The 17,788-nt window shown below is 35.1% G+C and overlaps 1 protein-coding gene across 5 annotated transcripts in view; it reads left to right on the forward strand.

Moving 5' to 3' along the window:
- Positions 1-17,788, forward strand: part of LOC123529011 (ubiquitin-like modifier-activating enzyme ATG7) — a 65,085-nt gene that overhangs the window by 16,061 nt on the left and 31,236 nt on the right. The window contains exons 1-4 of one of the 5 annotated variants that reach the window (XM_045309171.2): positions 10,266-10,399; positions 15,685-16,260; positions 16,898-17,041; positions 17,588-17,676. In XM_045309171.2, the coding sequence (XP_045165106.2) occupies positions 15,745-16,260; positions 16,898-17,041; positions 17,588-17,676 (749 nt within the window). In that variant the 5' untranslated portion in view covers positions 10,266-10,399; positions 15,685-15,744. Of the gene's footprint in view, positions 1-10,265; positions 10,481-11,377; positions 11,445-15,684; positions 16,261-16,897; positions 17,042-17,587; positions 17,677-17,788 lie in introns of those variants that run through there. The other 4 variants (XM_045309173.2, XM_045309174.2, XM_045309170.2 and 1 more) reach the window with 4 other exon arrangements.

Consider the following 17,788-nt stretch of genomic DNA (forward strand, 5'->3'; position numbering starts at 1 on the left):
CGGCCTGCATTTATCAAATGATAAAGTTGCCATTTTATCACAAATTTTAGCATTTCTTCATAAGATTGACTCATTTTAGGCTTGTGACAGCATATTCACTGTATCTGGGTAATAAAAGTAATGCTCTTTTCTTCTGTAGTAGTATAATAAATAGTAAATAGCAGTTTTACTTACCTTGTTGGCGAAAAATAATCACGTAATGGCAATATCCGGTGTACGCGTCCTCACCCTGAAAAGGTTTTGCCCCTCCTTTCCCTTGCATTTACGCTACTTTTGGCATCCCCTCCCCCTTTACTTTTAGTAAGTTTTCGTGGCCGAATCCTAAGACGTTACATAATTGTTTTTTCCTACTTGTGTGGGTGCGTTTGTATGCTTGTGAGTCTATAACGGTTCCCTGCTGTTTTCTTATGTGTTGCTTGTTCGTTTTTCTATGTTATTCAGTTGATCGTAGCTGTATGTTTATCTTTGGTACATGAGTGTCTGCAAATGCGTGGCTCTGGAGCTGTGTTTTTGGTGCTCTGTGCTTCCGAGAAATCTACCCTTGGTGAGATCAGAATTTTCTGTTGAAAAAGTTATTAATGCCGGCGTGCAGGGCTCATTGCTCGGGCCTCTGCTTTTTTTAATATACGTTAATGATATTGCTGATTCTCTTTCTAGTATAACACAATAGGAAAGATCGCCGTGAGTCACGCATTAACAACAGATCTGTTTATCTGGTGGTGGGCAAAACAAATGTTTTTTCATCGTTTGTGTATGGGATCGGAATTCTTAATTTTTAATAACTTTTTCGCTCATATATGGATTTTCAAAATTCAAAAAGTTTTGAAATACAATTTTCATAATAATAATTATTTTCCTATTCAAATATCTTTTTTAAATGAATAACTGTTTTAAATGACATATAATTTTAATAGCGGCGTATTGATGTTCAAAACTTTTAGAAAAATCTTTAAGTTTTGTAACGTAGCACAACACAAACACGAGTCTAACATTTTTGATGTTTATTTACACAGTAGAATACTTCGTACATAACTTTCATAATTCATTTTGTAACTTCTTAAGTCTTAACAAATGTCATATCTAAAGCCTAACTTAATCTTAATATCTACGAGACCCATTTCCTAGGTCTCAGTCCAGCCGGACCCCTAAGCCCTTCTGACCACTTCTCAAGACCCTTCATTATATATTCGTTCTGTAACATCATACATATGTACTGTCTGACAATTTGACGTATAAAACGTGTGGGTTTGATATAATAAACAATTACAAACATGCATCATATATCAATTTGACAGGTGTGTAGCTGGTGTACTGTCTAACCCAACTGATTATTTTACACTCGTTACCCACCGAAAGAAAAAATTTGAATTGCAAATTTAAATTTTTCAGACTTGAAGTACTATCTCTTTCCTTACAATATGACATGTAGAATGATAATTTAATATGATCAAGAACATTAGAATACAATCTGAAGAATGATATTAAAGAACAGTGTTAAAGAAAAAATCTTCAGTCATTTATGCAATTAATGTACACAAGAACAAAGGAGAATAGAATTTTAAACTAAACAATTTTCACAATTCATAGAAAGTCTTTTTTTTATATTTTATATCGGCCTTTGTAGTGGCACTTCTCCTTTCTTCCTCCAAGACTTTTTCTTTAACCCGTGTTACATTCATATTTCACAAAACCAATATCTGTAAAATAAAGCAAAACACAGGTGAGTATCTTTTAGAATATATGCTATATAAGAGTTAGGAAAAAGATAACAATTTCGTTTAATAACATTGATAAATTGCCTGTAATTATTGTCGCGTGTATAGAAATTTATCATGATATTTAAATTTCACTTATTTATACAAAGATTTTATTCAGCATATTTATTTTACTTTCGAAATATTTTGATATTTGACTACAGATCTTAAATAAATAGTAAAATCGATATGTAATGACCAAAATATATTAATAATGTACTGAATTATGTATTGATAAGTAGAAAGAGAGAGAAGATAATTAGTTTTTTTTAGTGTTCTGTAAGTTCCCAACTGGACCATTTTCTTCGCCAAACTCCACAGGCTTCCCAGCCAGTCCACTTCACCAATGTCGCTTGGTTTCGCCATCTTTCTACCATTTGTCCTTTGGTTCCGACATTCTTATACAGCGTAACGCATCACCATCAGTCTCAGTAGCTAAAATCTCCCGTCATAGGCCGTAACGCTGTACCGCACTATCCAAGTTTATGATGTTCATCCATCTAATTTCATTTGCTAACTTCTGAAATTATCTAGAGTTCTCCAAGTTATAATATTATTGTTTCATTAACGTAATGTTCAATATTTCAGATGCATTTTCTAGAGTTCTCCAAGTTATAATATTACTGTTGTATTAAAGTCATGTCCAATATGTCATTTATGACAGATAAAATCAAGTCTGCATGTTTACAAATTGTCATAATACAAAATGCAAATGTCATCATTTTGCTTTGACAGGTACTTCTCGATATGTAACCGTTAGGTATAATTAGTTTCCCTTTGGCTATTACATAATGACAGTCCACAATACGACAAGACTTATAATGTTGACTTGGAATACACTTTTTCCCATGTTAATTTGACAGTTTGTTGGTATTTTATTTCGGACAGTTCGTAATTTATTCAAGGCAGTTCGTTCGTACTTTCTTTTCATAAGTGGTATATGTACTTCGAATAAACCGTTATGTTACCGAAAACCTTACTTCTTTGTACTTTGTTTTGCAAGCTATGTCCTACGTTTTACATTATTCGAAAAATAAAGATATCAGCCAAAATATGTTTCTAACAAAAAGCAAAACATGTTCTCAACATAAAAATATACTTTTTTAAAAATGTATAAGATAGCTATAAAATTCTACAAAATAAAGCATTTAGTCATTTCCAAATACAAACAGACATACATACAAAACCAACACCAATATATAAACAGAATAACTGGTAATAATTTCTTCCATGATTATATTTACACAATGTAACCTTTCTAGATGATTCAACAGAAATATTATGTCGTCCGCGAGAAAAATATAAATTTTCCGGCAAAATACCCTGCTTAAAAACCATGAAAGGTAACCTAAAAGTAACAGCACGTTCGACTGTTTTTGCAACTCTTTGACAAAAATACTACATCAGGTCTCATAAAACAAAAGCTATTGCGCTAAAAATATCCGGTACACACATGTACCTCATAATGCAATATATGCATCGATTTCACGCTATGATAGTAAGACTCCGATTAAATATTTCGGAAGACAGTATCTGTGTCTGTATAATAGTATACATCTTACAAAACAACTGGGATAACAACTTCCAGTCTCACAAACACAATATCAAGTAACACCTAGTATCTCACAATATATATAAATTCGACCTTACTGGAATCCACATGTTCCAGCGACAATATCAAGTCATTTTTGCATAATAAACATATTCTTGTGCCATATCAGGCTTCAAAATATTTCCAGCACAACAGACCAGACCAACCTTTTAATTTACTGAGACCTGAAGTAACCATATGGTTAGAAAGATAACCATGTACAAATTTATTCAGCAATGACAATTTAACCCAGCAATGCATTATCATGCATAAAACATCTTAAACACGAATTCCACGTATTTAACTAGTTTTCAGCCGTTCCTTGTATTTTCACATATATTCGTGATGAAATATTACCCATAACCTCAACAGAAACTATTTACAACTCATTTGGCGCATATCTATGACTATACACAAGTTTCATAGGACAATCCATCTTCCTTCATTTAAACAATTTGTCAATGCAGGAATGCTCAAAACTGTTTAAATGTGGCCATAAGGGAAACAAATATCATATGGAACAAGTAAAATAAACATAATATGACAAGTAACATTTTCGAAAAACAAATATTTTCACATTTGTATTTCTTAATTCAGTCTCTTGAGTATTTTCCTCAATGCATTGTTTCTTACTGTTTTTACTTTTTTTCTAACTATATTTTACTCTTTTTTTAAGAATTTTGTATATTATGAGTTAGGTTTTATCATTAATAAATTTGTATTTTCTTTTCATGTCTAACAATTAATCAAAAATAAATTTACCTTGAAATTTTGATCAAAAATAGAAACAAAAATTTGACAAGCTTGCAAAATTATACAAGAAGATAGGTAAGATGGTAACTTACAGTTTCTCTTCATTCGTCTTGGCAGCGTGTCGTCGTTGGCAGAAGTACTTCGCTTGGTAATGTCGCAACAACCCATCCTGAAATTCGACATCCTGTCTGCGGCTCCAAAAATTGAATAATGGTTGTGTAACGTAGCACAACACAAACACGAGTCTAACATTTTTGATGTTTATTTACACAGTAGAATACTTCGTACATAACTTTCATAATTCATTTTGTAACTTCTTAAGTCTTAACAAATGTCATATCTAAAGCCTAACTTAATCTTAATATCTACGAGACCCATTTCCTAGGTCTCAGTCCAGCCGGACCCCTAAGCCCTTCTGACCACTTCTCAAGACCCTTATATATTCGTTCTGTAACATCATACATATTATATATTCGTTCTGTAACATCATACATATGTACTGTCTGACAATTTGACGTATAAAACGTGTGGGTTTGATATAATAAACAATTACAAACATGCATCATATATCAATTTGACAGGTGTGTAGCTGGTGTACTGTCTAACCCAACTGATTATTTTACAAGTTAAGCGTATACAAACACGATCTCTCCTATTTGCAAATCAAACCTAAACATTTGATAAGTGTGAAACAAAAAATACAGTGGCACATCATGCCGATACGACCTCAAAGTTTTATAAGACCTTTCAGTGTAAAAAAGAATTGTTTGAAACTCGTTCCTCACACAATTTGGGATATACTGGAATAACCTGAGTGATCATGGTGTGTGTGTTGGGGAGAGTGGGGGGGGGGGGGGGGGGTCAAACAAATAGAGCTTAATAATTAACAAAACACCAACATCGAGATTAGTAATACCATTCTAACTTTATATTCCGCCGCTCCTATGCCAAAAGCCCTTGCAGTGTTTTAGTACTACCAAAATCATAACCTTATTGCAATTGTATGCCTGAGGTGTATAGCACTCTCCCTTTCAGTTAGAATGAGAATAATCAGTATTTCATACATTAATTGAGTTACGTGATAGTTAAGAAGAATCAGAATGTACTGACTGGTAAAAACTTGTTATCGTCAATTTTTGTGTTATCTAATCCTGCACCAGAATTTACTTTTGATTATAAAAGGTGTTCCCTAAGCTTTTTTTTATAGCAAACAATGTAAAATATTATCTATCTATATAGACTGCATCACGCCTCTTTTCGAGTATTACGTGCAGCTGCGCGCCTGTACAAGAAATTTGAAAGTGGAATGGACAGGAGTATAAAAGTAATACAGGATGTGTATTGCAAGCATGAAATACAGTTGATAGTGTTAAAAAACAAGAAGGATTTACAGATAAAAGCAGTTTAAAAGCAGGTCTATCATGTTAAGCATTTGTGCAAGTTTGGTCACACCCTGCTTAAACTGGTTCAGGGTTGGGGCTTGCACAGTTTGTGCGGGAAGGGAATTCCAAAGCACTACATGGTGGCTGGAAGAAAAGAGTACTTACAGTAATTACAGGGAGTGAGGATCTGGGTATAGGAGTGGGGATGCATATGTCTTGTTAGACGGGATGTAGAAGTTGAAGGCTCACACTTTGATTCTTTACCAGTTCTATCAGGGGTTCCCCAAGGTTCAGTGTTGGGTCCTTGTCTCTTCCTTTGTTTCATCAATGACCTTCCTGACTCTGTTAAAAGTAGAATACTCTTATTTGCTGATGACACCATCATATACCTCACTATCGACTCATTAGTAGACTCTTACAAACTTCAAGATGATTTGACAAAATTAGAAGAATGGGAACGTAAATGGTCTATGGAATTTAATCCTGATAAATGCGAAACCATAAGAATCTCTAAAAAAAAAAAATATCATCTTTCCATATAAATTACATAATCAAGAACTAAAAACCACAGAAAATGCTAAATATCTTGGGATTACTATTAGTGATGACTAAAGTTGGAAAAAAACATATTGAAATTACATCTTCAAAAGCTAATAACACCCTCAGATTTATAAAAAGAAATGTACAATGTAATAACCGTAATACCAAAGAAATTTAAACTGCCTACAAAACATACGTTAGAAAAGGTACAAAGAGCTGCAGCCAGATATGTTATGAATGACTACTCAAAGCAGCGTAACATCAATGCTTGAAACTCTTAAATGGAAGACATAAGAACAAAGAAGAATACATGCATCTCTAATAATGTTGTATTAAATATCACACAACCTTGTCTCTGTAGATCATAACCAGCTGACAACCTCTGGAAAATTAAACTTTATCATTCCATCTTCAAGAACACAATATCATATGAACTCCTTCTTTCCCCGCACAATCGGATACTGCAACGCCTTACCTAATAACGTCAAGGACAGTGTAAACCTTTAGTGCTTCACATCTGACCTAGACTTGTATATGTACTAATGTCATCATCCTGTTTTTATTTTTAACAAGCTGTATATATTACTGCTCTTCCTCTCTTAACAACAAGAATATCATGTATCATGTAACACAGCAACATGCTTTTAACAACTGCCCCGACCTCCCAGTTATGATCAGAAATTGATTGTGGGAGTATTTCCGTAGATTTAGATGTAGATGTAGATGTAGATGTGGGGCTGGCATAAGGAGGAAGTGGTACAGCAACCAAACCATTCACTATTTTGTAGAACGTAAGGAGGCGTACGTGAATCAGATCTCCTATTTTCAAGGGTACGCCATCTCAGCTGATTTAGCATGCATGTGACACTGCTGTAAGGGGAGTAGTCATGATTAACCCATCGCGCTGCCCTCCGCTGAATCATTTCGATCTGGTGAATGTTATGTTGGGTATATGGGCTCCAGACACAGTTAGCATATTCCAGCTGTGGCCTAACTAGAGCTTTATAAGCTTATTCTGCTTAGACATTATAAAATTGCTCAGGAAAGCGACCGTTTTCGTCCACAACATCTACGTTGACTGAACAGTAAGGCTGTCTCAGATTTAAATAATTGACTGTTGAGAATTACGAATCGAGTACTCCTATACGGTACGGTATCTATCTATAAATACTGCATGACACCCTTGCGAGTATTTTATGCAGGTGCGCGTCAGTGCATAAGAGTTTAAAAGCAGGAATGTACAGAAGAATTAAAGTAATACATAATGTATTTGTGAGAATTTGAGAAAAAGCTGATAGTGCTAATAAAAAGGCGAAATGTACAGTAAAAGGATTAAAAACAGCCTGGTCACTCAGAAGTCTTGGCCCAGTTTGGTTACCCCTTGCCTAAACTGGTCCAGGGTAGATATATATAGGTGCTTGAGCAATGTCAGCCGGCAAAGAATTCCAGAGAATGATGGTAGCCGGGTAGAAAGAGAACTTGTAATAATTACAGGGTGTTTGAATTTGCCGGAAAGATTGGGAATGCATGTGTCTAGTGAGCCGGGTAGGAGGTAAAATATAAGATGGCATTGGCACTGCAACCAGTCCATGGACAATCTTGTAAAACATCAGTAGCCTGGCATCATTTCTTCTGTTTGCAAGGGAACGCCACCCCAATTGCTTTAACATGTGTGTGACACTGCTGTAATTTGAATAGTCACTGGTGACCCATCGAGCGGCCCTGCGTTGGACCATCTCGATTTTATGTATGTTGAGCTGTGTATGTGGACTCCACACTGAGCTGCAGTACTCTAGTTGTGGTCTAACAAGGGTTTTGTAGGCAAATTCCCTAATATTTTGCTGTTTTGAGGGAATATTGCGCTTAATGAAGTTAAGTGTTTGACCAGCTGTTGAAGTGACCTGGTTTATGTGTTTGTTCCAGTTTAGATCTGAAGTGATGCTAACACCAAGGTATTTTGCATCACTCACGGTTTCTAGTGTCTGCCCATGTAGTGTGTAAGTGGATTTGTAAGGGTGTTTAGACTTGGAAATATTAATCACTGTACATTTGGATGGATTGAATTCCATGTCCCATGTGTGTTCCCATTTTTGTAACCTGGTTAAGTCCCCTTGCAGAGTATGTTGTTGTGTAACATTGTTGACTGTGATATAAACAGCAGTATCATCAGCAAATAACCGGGCCTGTGAAACAATATTTTCAGGCAGGTCGTTTATGTATAGCAGAAAGAGAAGAGGGCCGAGGACAGAGCCCTGTGGGACACCAGATGTGACCGGGACCTCATCCGACTTATCACCATTGACTAAGACGGACTGACGGCGACCGATGAGAAATGATTTGACCCACTGTAGTTAACAGTCCTGGATGCCATGTTGGTGCAACTTATATAGTAACTTTAGGTGATTAACCTTATCAAACGCCTTTGAGAAGTCGAGGAGTATTAAGTCTGTTTGGTGACCTTGAATTAAATTCCTGGATAGGTCCTCGACAAGTCCTAACAGTTGAGTTTCGCATGACCGTTTTGACCTGAAGCCATGCTGAAGGTGATAAAGTATGTTGTTGACCTGGAAATGTTTAGTAATGTTTGATGCGACAATGTGCTCCATAACTTTGCAAAGAACACATGTCAGGGAAATGGGTCTGTAGTTAGCAGGGTTGCTTTTGTCACCCTTCTTAAAGAGAGGAGTGACATTCGCCTTGGACCAGTCGGAAGGGATAGTGCCTGTTTCTAAAGATTTTTGGAAAAGTTTGGTAACCAGGGGGGCTATTTGTACACTTAGGTTTTTCAGGACTACCGGTTTTAAGTTATCGGGACCGCAAGCTTTGTCACTCTGTAATGTGGACAAAAGCTTTTGGACACCATTTACACTGATGGAAATTTCAGACATTTTGGGGTATTGAGGCTTTGGGGCATTGCTGAACAGGTATTTAGTTTTCATTAAGCATAGCTGACCTAGTTTTAAGGGATTCATTGGAGTGAAGACGGACTGGAATTGGCGGTTGAGAACATTTGCCTGGCCCCTGCTATCTGTGATAAGGTTATCATTTTCCGATAGTGGGGCAATGCCTTGAGTGTCCTGTTTAGCATTTTTGATAGTTGAGAAGAGCTTTTTACGGGAGAAGTTTTGACCTGGTTTGGGGTTATTTGGATCACCTGAGTGTGCTTCTAGGACATATTCTAGGTAGTTTGTGTGGGCCTGCTTTATCTCCATTTTGACCTGGTTTCTGAAATTTTTGTACTGATGTTTGACCTTTGAATTTGAACTGTTTTTCTGTTTTTTGTACAATTTATTTCTTTGTCTGATTTGTCTCTTGATGCCTTGGGTGATCCAGGGAAGAGATGGTTTAGAACCCAAGCTCTTGGAGGGAATGAAAAGATTTATTCCTTCATGGATAAGATCTTTAAATTCTATCCACAGCTCTTCAATAGATTTGGAATGGAAGTCACTAAACATAGAAGGTGACTTTGATTTTACAAACTGTTGGAAATTGACCCAGTTGGCTTTCCGAAATAAGTGTACAATACGAGGTTTTTGTTTATTAAGACGGGGTTTGACCTCAGAGGTAATTTGGACAATATCATGATCCGAGATACCAGCTACTGACTTTACGGATTTAATAAGGGTAGGGTTGGATGTGAAAAACAGATCTAGAGTATTATTTAACCTTGTGGGGAAATTTACCATTTGTTGTAATGAGAAATCATTTACTAAAGATATGAAGTCTTCATAAAGTTTGGGGAGGGAGCAACCGGGCTTGACTGTAGGGATGCTCTCGTCCCATGCTAATTTTGGGAAGTTAAAGTCGCCGGTAAGCCAAACTTTACCTTTAAGTTTGCTTACCATTTGTAGTGACTTGTACAATTCTAAGATGCTATTTTCATCATATTCATGGCTTCTATAGTATAATGCTAAGTAAAGAGGTTGTGATCCAAACAATTCCAGTTTTAACCAAATGATTTCACAGTTTGTTTGTAAGCTTTTCATTTCGGAAACTACGATTGAGTTTTTAACCAGTATGAAGACCCCACCCCCAGATTTACCTGTGTTCCTATCACGTCTGTAGGGGGTATAACCTAAAATATGTGGGAAAATTTCACTATCGGTATGTTTGGATGTAAGCCATGACTCGGTTCCAAAAACTATGTCAGGTTTTTCTGTATCAAGAAGAGTATGAAATTCTAATTTCTTGTTTACAATCGATTGAAAATTTATGGTCATGACTTTCAGGCAGGAGAAAAAGTTTTTAACATTCTTTTTCTCAGTTTTGTTTGGAATAACGGGAACTGCAGGATCGGACAGTAGGGTGAAACTATTTTGGGATTCTATTTGGGTACTGTATGGAAATAAACCAGAACAACAACAACAACAACTTCAGAAGTAAGGAAAACAGGGACAGCTTGCCAATACATATTTAAGCATTTACCGAAGACAACAATTGTCAAAGTTGTCAACGTTTATGTATTACGTATTTTTCTTTTGAAAGAAATATGAAAGGTTTCATGTGAAAATATGAATGTACACCATTTGCATGTGACCATATATTCGGATAAAATATGCCATACGCCCACTGGCTTAAATGTCAGACTTTGGAGGAAAAAAGATGGGCAGTGGCTAGGATTACGGTACCGTAATCCTAGCCTCCGAGTCTAGGATTACGGAAGTTCCGTATTTCTAGACAACCCTACGAGGATAGGCTAGGATTACGGAAGTATTTAAGAGGCATCAAGTATATGTTAGGACATGCATAAATGATGTTTTAAACATTTTTTTTCAGTTAAAATAGCGATTTTTTCATGCCTGTCGTATCGTGTTATGATCCGCCATTTAGGGTTAACGATATATTAATGGCGGCACTCGCTACCGGGTGTATAAACAGAGTAACAGCTGTTAAAAATCTGTAGTCAAGTGTTAAAAAAAGAGAGACCCCACAAAAAGAAGGAAAAAATCAATAAAAAGGAAGAAAAGAAAGAAAAATCATTAATATGAAATAATAACATGCTCTTAACAAAAAACAAAATTACAACACTATTTTTTAAAAAGAAACAAAAGAAAAAAAACACAATATTTTTTATGGAAATTGTAAAATATGGGCATGTAGTCGCCACCATTAATATATCGTAACCCAAAATAACGGATCGATAACACAAAATAGTATGACAGGCATGAAAATCGATATTTTAAGTGGAAAAAAAGTATGTTTACAGCATAATTTATACATGTCCTTAAATATATTTGATGCCTCTTAAATACTTCCGTAATCCTAGCCTGTCCTCGTAGGGTTGTCTAGAAATACGGAACTTCCGTAATCCTAGACTCGGAGGCTAGGATTACGGTACCGTAATCCTAGCCACTGCCAAAAAGATGACACCAGGCACATTAAAAGCTCATTCCATTGCAAAGAAAAAACCAGCATGAAAAATATGTAATGAGTTATTAATCCCTTCAAATAATTTATATTTGAATACAGGCTGACTCGGACCATGGCTGATTCGGACCAAATTTACTTAATTGGCTTATTCGGCCCAAATTGTTTAAATTTTCCTGACACTAATGTCGAGAGTAAAAATAAAATTTATGAGTATTAAGTTTAATGTCTGATGCAAAGAATAATTAAAGTCATTATTTAAATGCATAAATGATGCATTTTAGTTTGTCAAAACTTCCTACCTGCTTGGTACGGTGTATATTTTATGGCCTTACTTCAAGTGAAACCTCTATATAAGCTATAATCAACATTATTTTCGGAAAATTTCTGAACCATCCAAAATTTATGATCATTATTGACTGTTAAATAAAAGTTTGTGGTCTGAATCTGCAAAATATATGGTCATTATCTACTATCATTCAAAGTATGTGGTCCGAATCAGCCAAAATATTTGGTCCGAATCAGCCTGTTTCCTTTATATTTGCATGAGCTTACCAAGATTAACCAGTTACTAGTTAAAACTTTAGATGTCAATATTATTACGGATAGTTCTAGTAACATTGACTCACAACAGTCCACATGAGGATGGTGAAGTATCAAATGATATAAATTCTGATAGCAATATAGCTAACGATAGTTCTAGTCATAGCCTTAGCCTAGTCACGACATTCTTCAGGAGCAAGATGTTGTATCCAATATTTCAGACACAGATTCACACAATGGTGCAGTATCAATTGATATTAACTCTGATGGCAATGTAAATAACGATAGTTCTAGTCACATTTCTAGTCATATACTAGTTCTAGTCATAGATCTAGTCATACTCATAGCCCTAGTCATGACAATCATCAGGAGCAAGATGTTATATCAAGTATTTCAGACTCTGATTCATACGATTCTGACCTAGCTAGGTTCAGATGATACTTTTCATGGCTGATTTTGATGATAACAGCATCAACAATTTAGATAAGACTTCAAATGAAGATACTGTGAATTTCCCTGAAATAAGAGACAGTCTTTTTATCTACTGCACAAATGCAGATATCCTGTTGAATAAACTAGATGAACTTAAAGTCAGAATTCACTTAACTAATCCAGATATACTGATTATAACTGAAGTATACCCAAAATATGGAAATTCTGAAGACATTTCATTTGCGGAGCTACAATTAGAAGGTTACACTCTTTACACAAGTAATGTTAGTCATACTAGTAGAAGAGTTGTTATCTATGTTAAGAGTAATATCTCCTTTAACATTGTTACAGACCTGACAAAGCATTCTTTTAAAGAATCCGTATGGGTGGAAATTAATGTCAATAAAACTACATCTTTGTTGATAGGGGGTGTCTATAGAAGCCCAAACTCAGATACTGAAAATAATACTTTACTTTGTGACTTAATATCTAAAGCTAAAAGTAAAAATTATTCACAAACAGTAACAGGAGATTTTAACTTTCCTGAAATAGACTGGAATTCATGGAAAACTACCAAGAGTGAGAATCATATATCTTTCACATTTCTTGAATGTTTAAGAGACAACTTTCTGGAGCAACCTATCAACCATCCAACCAGATGGGCACAAGAAGAACCAGGAAATATTTTAGATCTATGTCTAGTTGATCTTATACGCAACATTGAAATTACCTCTAGATTAGGCAACAGCGATCACTTAAGTATTGAAATGGAGTTTTAATGCCTGCTATAAATGAACATACAACTGATTGTCTTAAAAGAAACTACTATAGAGGGGATTACTTAGCTGCTAAGGATAAAATAAGTGATATTGACTGGAGCTGCATGGACCCTATGAACATGGAGGACAGTTGGAAATACTTTTCTGAGATATAAATAAAATTGTCAGTGAGACAGTTCCTCTATACAAGTCACACAAAAAGAAACCTAAACCTTATTGGATGGATAATTATTGTCTAATACTCGTCGAAGACAAATATTGAGCTTGGAAGAAGTACAGTTTCTCTCGAAAGCATGAAGACTACCTAAGATAGTGTACTATTAGGAATAGAGTTACACAAAGTGTAAGGTATTGTAAAAAACTTTACGAAAGAGGAATTTCCCTAGATGTCAAATCTAATCCAAAGTCATTCTGGAAATTTGTTAAACATAAGACTAATGTAAAATCTGGTGTTAATGATTTGAAAAGCTCTGATGGAGAGTGGATAACTGATGACACTGACAAAGCTGAGGAACTAAACAACTTCTTCTCTTCAGTATTTACAAAAGATGAGAGTGTTGAAATGCCAAATTTTGATAAAAATATTGACAGCTCTATTACTGATATAGTGGTCACTGTAGATAAAGTCAAATCTCTACTGAAAGCTGTAAATATTTCAAAATCAGAAGGACCAGATAATATGCATCCTAGATTTCTTAAAGAAACAGCTGAAAGTATTGCTGTTCCTGTTACTATACTATTCAACAAATCATTATCACAAGGATCTGTCCCAAATGAGTGGAAGCCAGCTAATGTTACAAGTATTTTTAAAAGTGGTGATAAGACTCAAGCAAGCAACTATAGACCTATAAGCATAACCAGCATTTTATGCAGACTCTTAGAAGATATAATAAAGACATCTATAATGTCTCACTGTAATGACAATAAAATATTTTCTGACTCTCAGTATGGTTTTAGGAACAGGAGAGGTTGTATATTACAACTGCTGAAAGTTTTTGATGACTGGTCTAAATTCATAGATAATGACACTCCCATTGATGTTATTTTCCTGGATATAAGGAAAGCTTTTGATTGTGTTCCACATGGTAGACTAATTTTAAAGCTGAAGTCATTGGGTATATCTGGAAATGTTTTAAATTTGATCAGCAACTTCCTGAAAGATAGAAAGCAACGTGTAGTTATAAATGGACAAGCATCAGAATGGTCAGATGTCTCAAGTGGTGTTCCCCAAGGATCAGTCCTTGGCCCTTGTTGTTTATATTGTATATAAATGACTTACCAGATCAAGTAAAATCATACTGTAAATTATTTGCTGATGATGCCAAGCTCTACAAGGATTTACACAATCTCCAGGATTTTGAAACAATTCAAGAAGATCTTGATAAACTTTGTGAATGGACATCCAAATAGCTTATGTACTTCAATATAGGCTATAGATAGGTCAATATAGATAGGTCATGCACATTGGGAAGGAAAACCCCTGTTTTGACTATGAAATGTCAGACAAGAATGGACATGTAAGAAATTTAACAGTTGTTGACAGCGAAAAGGATCTGGGAATTTATATAGAACATGATTTAAAGTTTAAAAAGCATATAAGCCTAACAGTAAATCGTGCAAACAGACTTGTAGGTATCATTAAACGATCATTTTCTTATCTGAATAGAGAAACTCTATTAATTCTGTACAAAACACTTGTTAGACCAGTTCTGGATTATGGAAACGTTATATGGTACCCGACACTGAAAAAGGACATTAGGATGATTGAAAATGTTCAGCGAAGAATCATCAAGATTTTACCTGAGTTGTACAATCTTTGTTATGAAGATAGATTAAAAGAATTGAAATTTTCCACATTGCTGCATAGAAGAAACTGCATGGACTTAATACAAGTTTTTAAAATCATAGAAAATGTTGATGACATTCCTATGGATGGTATGTTTGAATTTGCGGACAACCAAACCCGAGGTCATAATAAAAAGTTGATAAAACCTAGATGTTTGAAAACGTTTCGTCTTAGATCATTCTGTGTTCGTACAATTGATATGTGGAACAGTTTGCCTGACAATATTATCAGTGCTAATAATATATTACAATTCAAGACACTGTTCGATAGACATCATGGTGATGCAAGATATGATACCAGTAACATTTATTAATCAGCCATCATGACTCTACTGTTTAACAACCATTTTACACCGGAAGTGTACTAGTAATTTGGTAGAAAGCTTTAATAGACGTAGATGGCGAGTTCCAGGACTCAAGAAGATTCTACAAGACCAATACAAGTTCCAATACAAATAAATACAGCTACCTGCCCAGATTGTTACTAAAAATAAAAAAAGTGTTAGCTCAATAACTTAAGTTAGAAGACAGAGGACAAAACAAAACTGAAGCTATTTGAAGGGGTCATGGTCAGTGTAATTTTTATATGATTTATAAAGAAATACATTCTAATTTCCAAGATGTATGTGATATATTAATATACCACATATTAGTAAATGTTAGTTCCCAGTAATCAGTGTTTTTGTTTTTCATTTCAGATTTGTTTTAAACTGAGTACATACCATATCTGACATTCCTCCGTTCCTGTTTTACTGAACATGGCTGAGAATTCAGCTGGCACTTTTCAATTTGTTCCATTCAACAGCTTTCTAGATGGTGGATTCTGGCATAAACTGGCCTACAAAAAGCTCAATGTTTATGCTTTAGATGACAGTGTTAAAAGTATTCAGGCATCATATTACAATGGAGATCCACCGGGCATGCCATGTAGAATGAGTTTAGATCATACAGCTTTTGATGAGGACACTAAACCACCAACACGTTGCTTCCGTGCTCGTGGTTCATTGTTCAATACCAATACTTTGGACGGTTTTAAAGAAATTGATAAGAAGACCATTTTAGATAAGATTGGGACTGAGATTTGGGAGTCTGTGACCTCCGGTCAAGCTGTAGAAGATCCAAGCCTTCTGTCACGCTTTCTGCTGCTTACGTTTTCTGACTTAAAGAAGTACCATTTCTACTATTGGTTTGCTTTCCCATGTTTGTGCCCTGCTGAAGATTTTAGCCTCCTGAAGAAGCCAAGGATACTATCAGATGTTTATTCACAGGCACAGGTATTTACCACTTTGAAACTTTTTGTGCGCAACTAGGACATTCGTTCTGAGTTTTTTTGGGGGCTGAATATGGTACTATTCTTCTGCTGGATTAATAAAAAGAAAGAACCGAAATTTCTTTGGGAAACAAAAAATATAATGTACTTGGCATTTTAATGACTTGACTATACCTGTAATGTGCTGACTTGGAATCATTTGCTTTTCACCACTCCTGGTTTGAACCTGGTCATGTTATCATGTGAGAAAGCCATCCAGTTAGCTAGGGGAAGGTCTGTGGTACTAACCATGTATCCACCTGTGTAATGCCTCATAATGCTCAGAGGAACACCTTGAGTCTTTAATTGCATGAACATTGCAGCCATATGTTCTGAATTCTGTCTGTTTGACTTGAGACCAAACAACTGACAAACTTGAATTAAGCCTTAAAAGAATGTTAAAAAAAGAATGAAGTTATCATTTATTATAGAATTTTTTTTTTTTAAAAGAAGAAGAGTCATTAATAGAATGTTTAATAAACTGAATAATCATTAATAGAATGTTAAAAAAAAACCAGAAATTTTGAGTTACTTTCAATCAGACTGGAGATATATTATGAATATCATTATTGTTTTTTTACAAAAATGAAGTTTTATTTTAGATATCACAGCTGGTAGAGAATTACAACACATTTCAAGCGTCACTGACTGAGAGTGTAGGGTATTTCATCATTATCCAAGATGGTGACCAACTGTTTATAGACAAAGTATGCAATACCCAGAAGCATATTGATAATGGGACTAAAGTAGGTTTCCAGTTTGAACCTTGTTTTTGGTATATTAGAAAAGGATACGAACAGCGGTTATGTAATACAAATTGTCCAAAATTTGCTGTGCACAATAGAAAGTTGTTAAACTATTGAGATTACATAGACCACTATCTTGTCTATTACGCCATATGTTGGTGACAGTTCGCTTTTCTCCCAGGGGTTTTGACAAAATATTCTGGGTTCTGTTACCAGTATGTGCCACATGCATTGTTTACTGTATGCAGTATATGTATAAAGTCAGTAGATTTGTTCGAACTTTACACTCTTTGTTCGTGCAATAGTTCATATAAGTATAGACCATACAGGCAGTGGGGGTGTATATCTGGTACACCGGAAGGCGTTCACCTCACTGCCTTCAAATTCTTCGTGATAAGTTAAAGTCTGTGACTGATATGTGATGGTACCTGTACATCGATTTGTACATACTTGAATTATGTCATTTTTACAGTATTAAAGTTGGCTCTGCCATATTATGCAGAACTGTATGTAAACTATTGTTAACATTGTTGTTGTTGTTTTCAGGTAGTTTTTGGATTTGCCGATCCCTCCACAATGGAAAGTCATCCAGGCTGGCCACTTAGGAATTATTTGGCTCTTATATCACACCATTGGTAAATATGCAAATTATAAGTTTTCAGTGCAACCTAAAGCATATAGGGTCATCATGACACTCTTGTTAACTTAAATGAGACAAAAATTGAAACATAAATTATTATTATTATG

The sequence above is a fragment of the Mercenaria mercenaria genome, chromosome 13 (assembly GCF_021730395.1).
Source record: "Mercenaria mercenaria strain notata chromosome 13, MADL_Memer_1, whole genome shotgun sequence".
Taxonomy (NCBI): domain Eukaryota; kingdom Metazoa; phylum Mollusca; class Bivalvia; order Venerida; family Veneridae; genus Mercenaria; species Mercenaria mercenaria.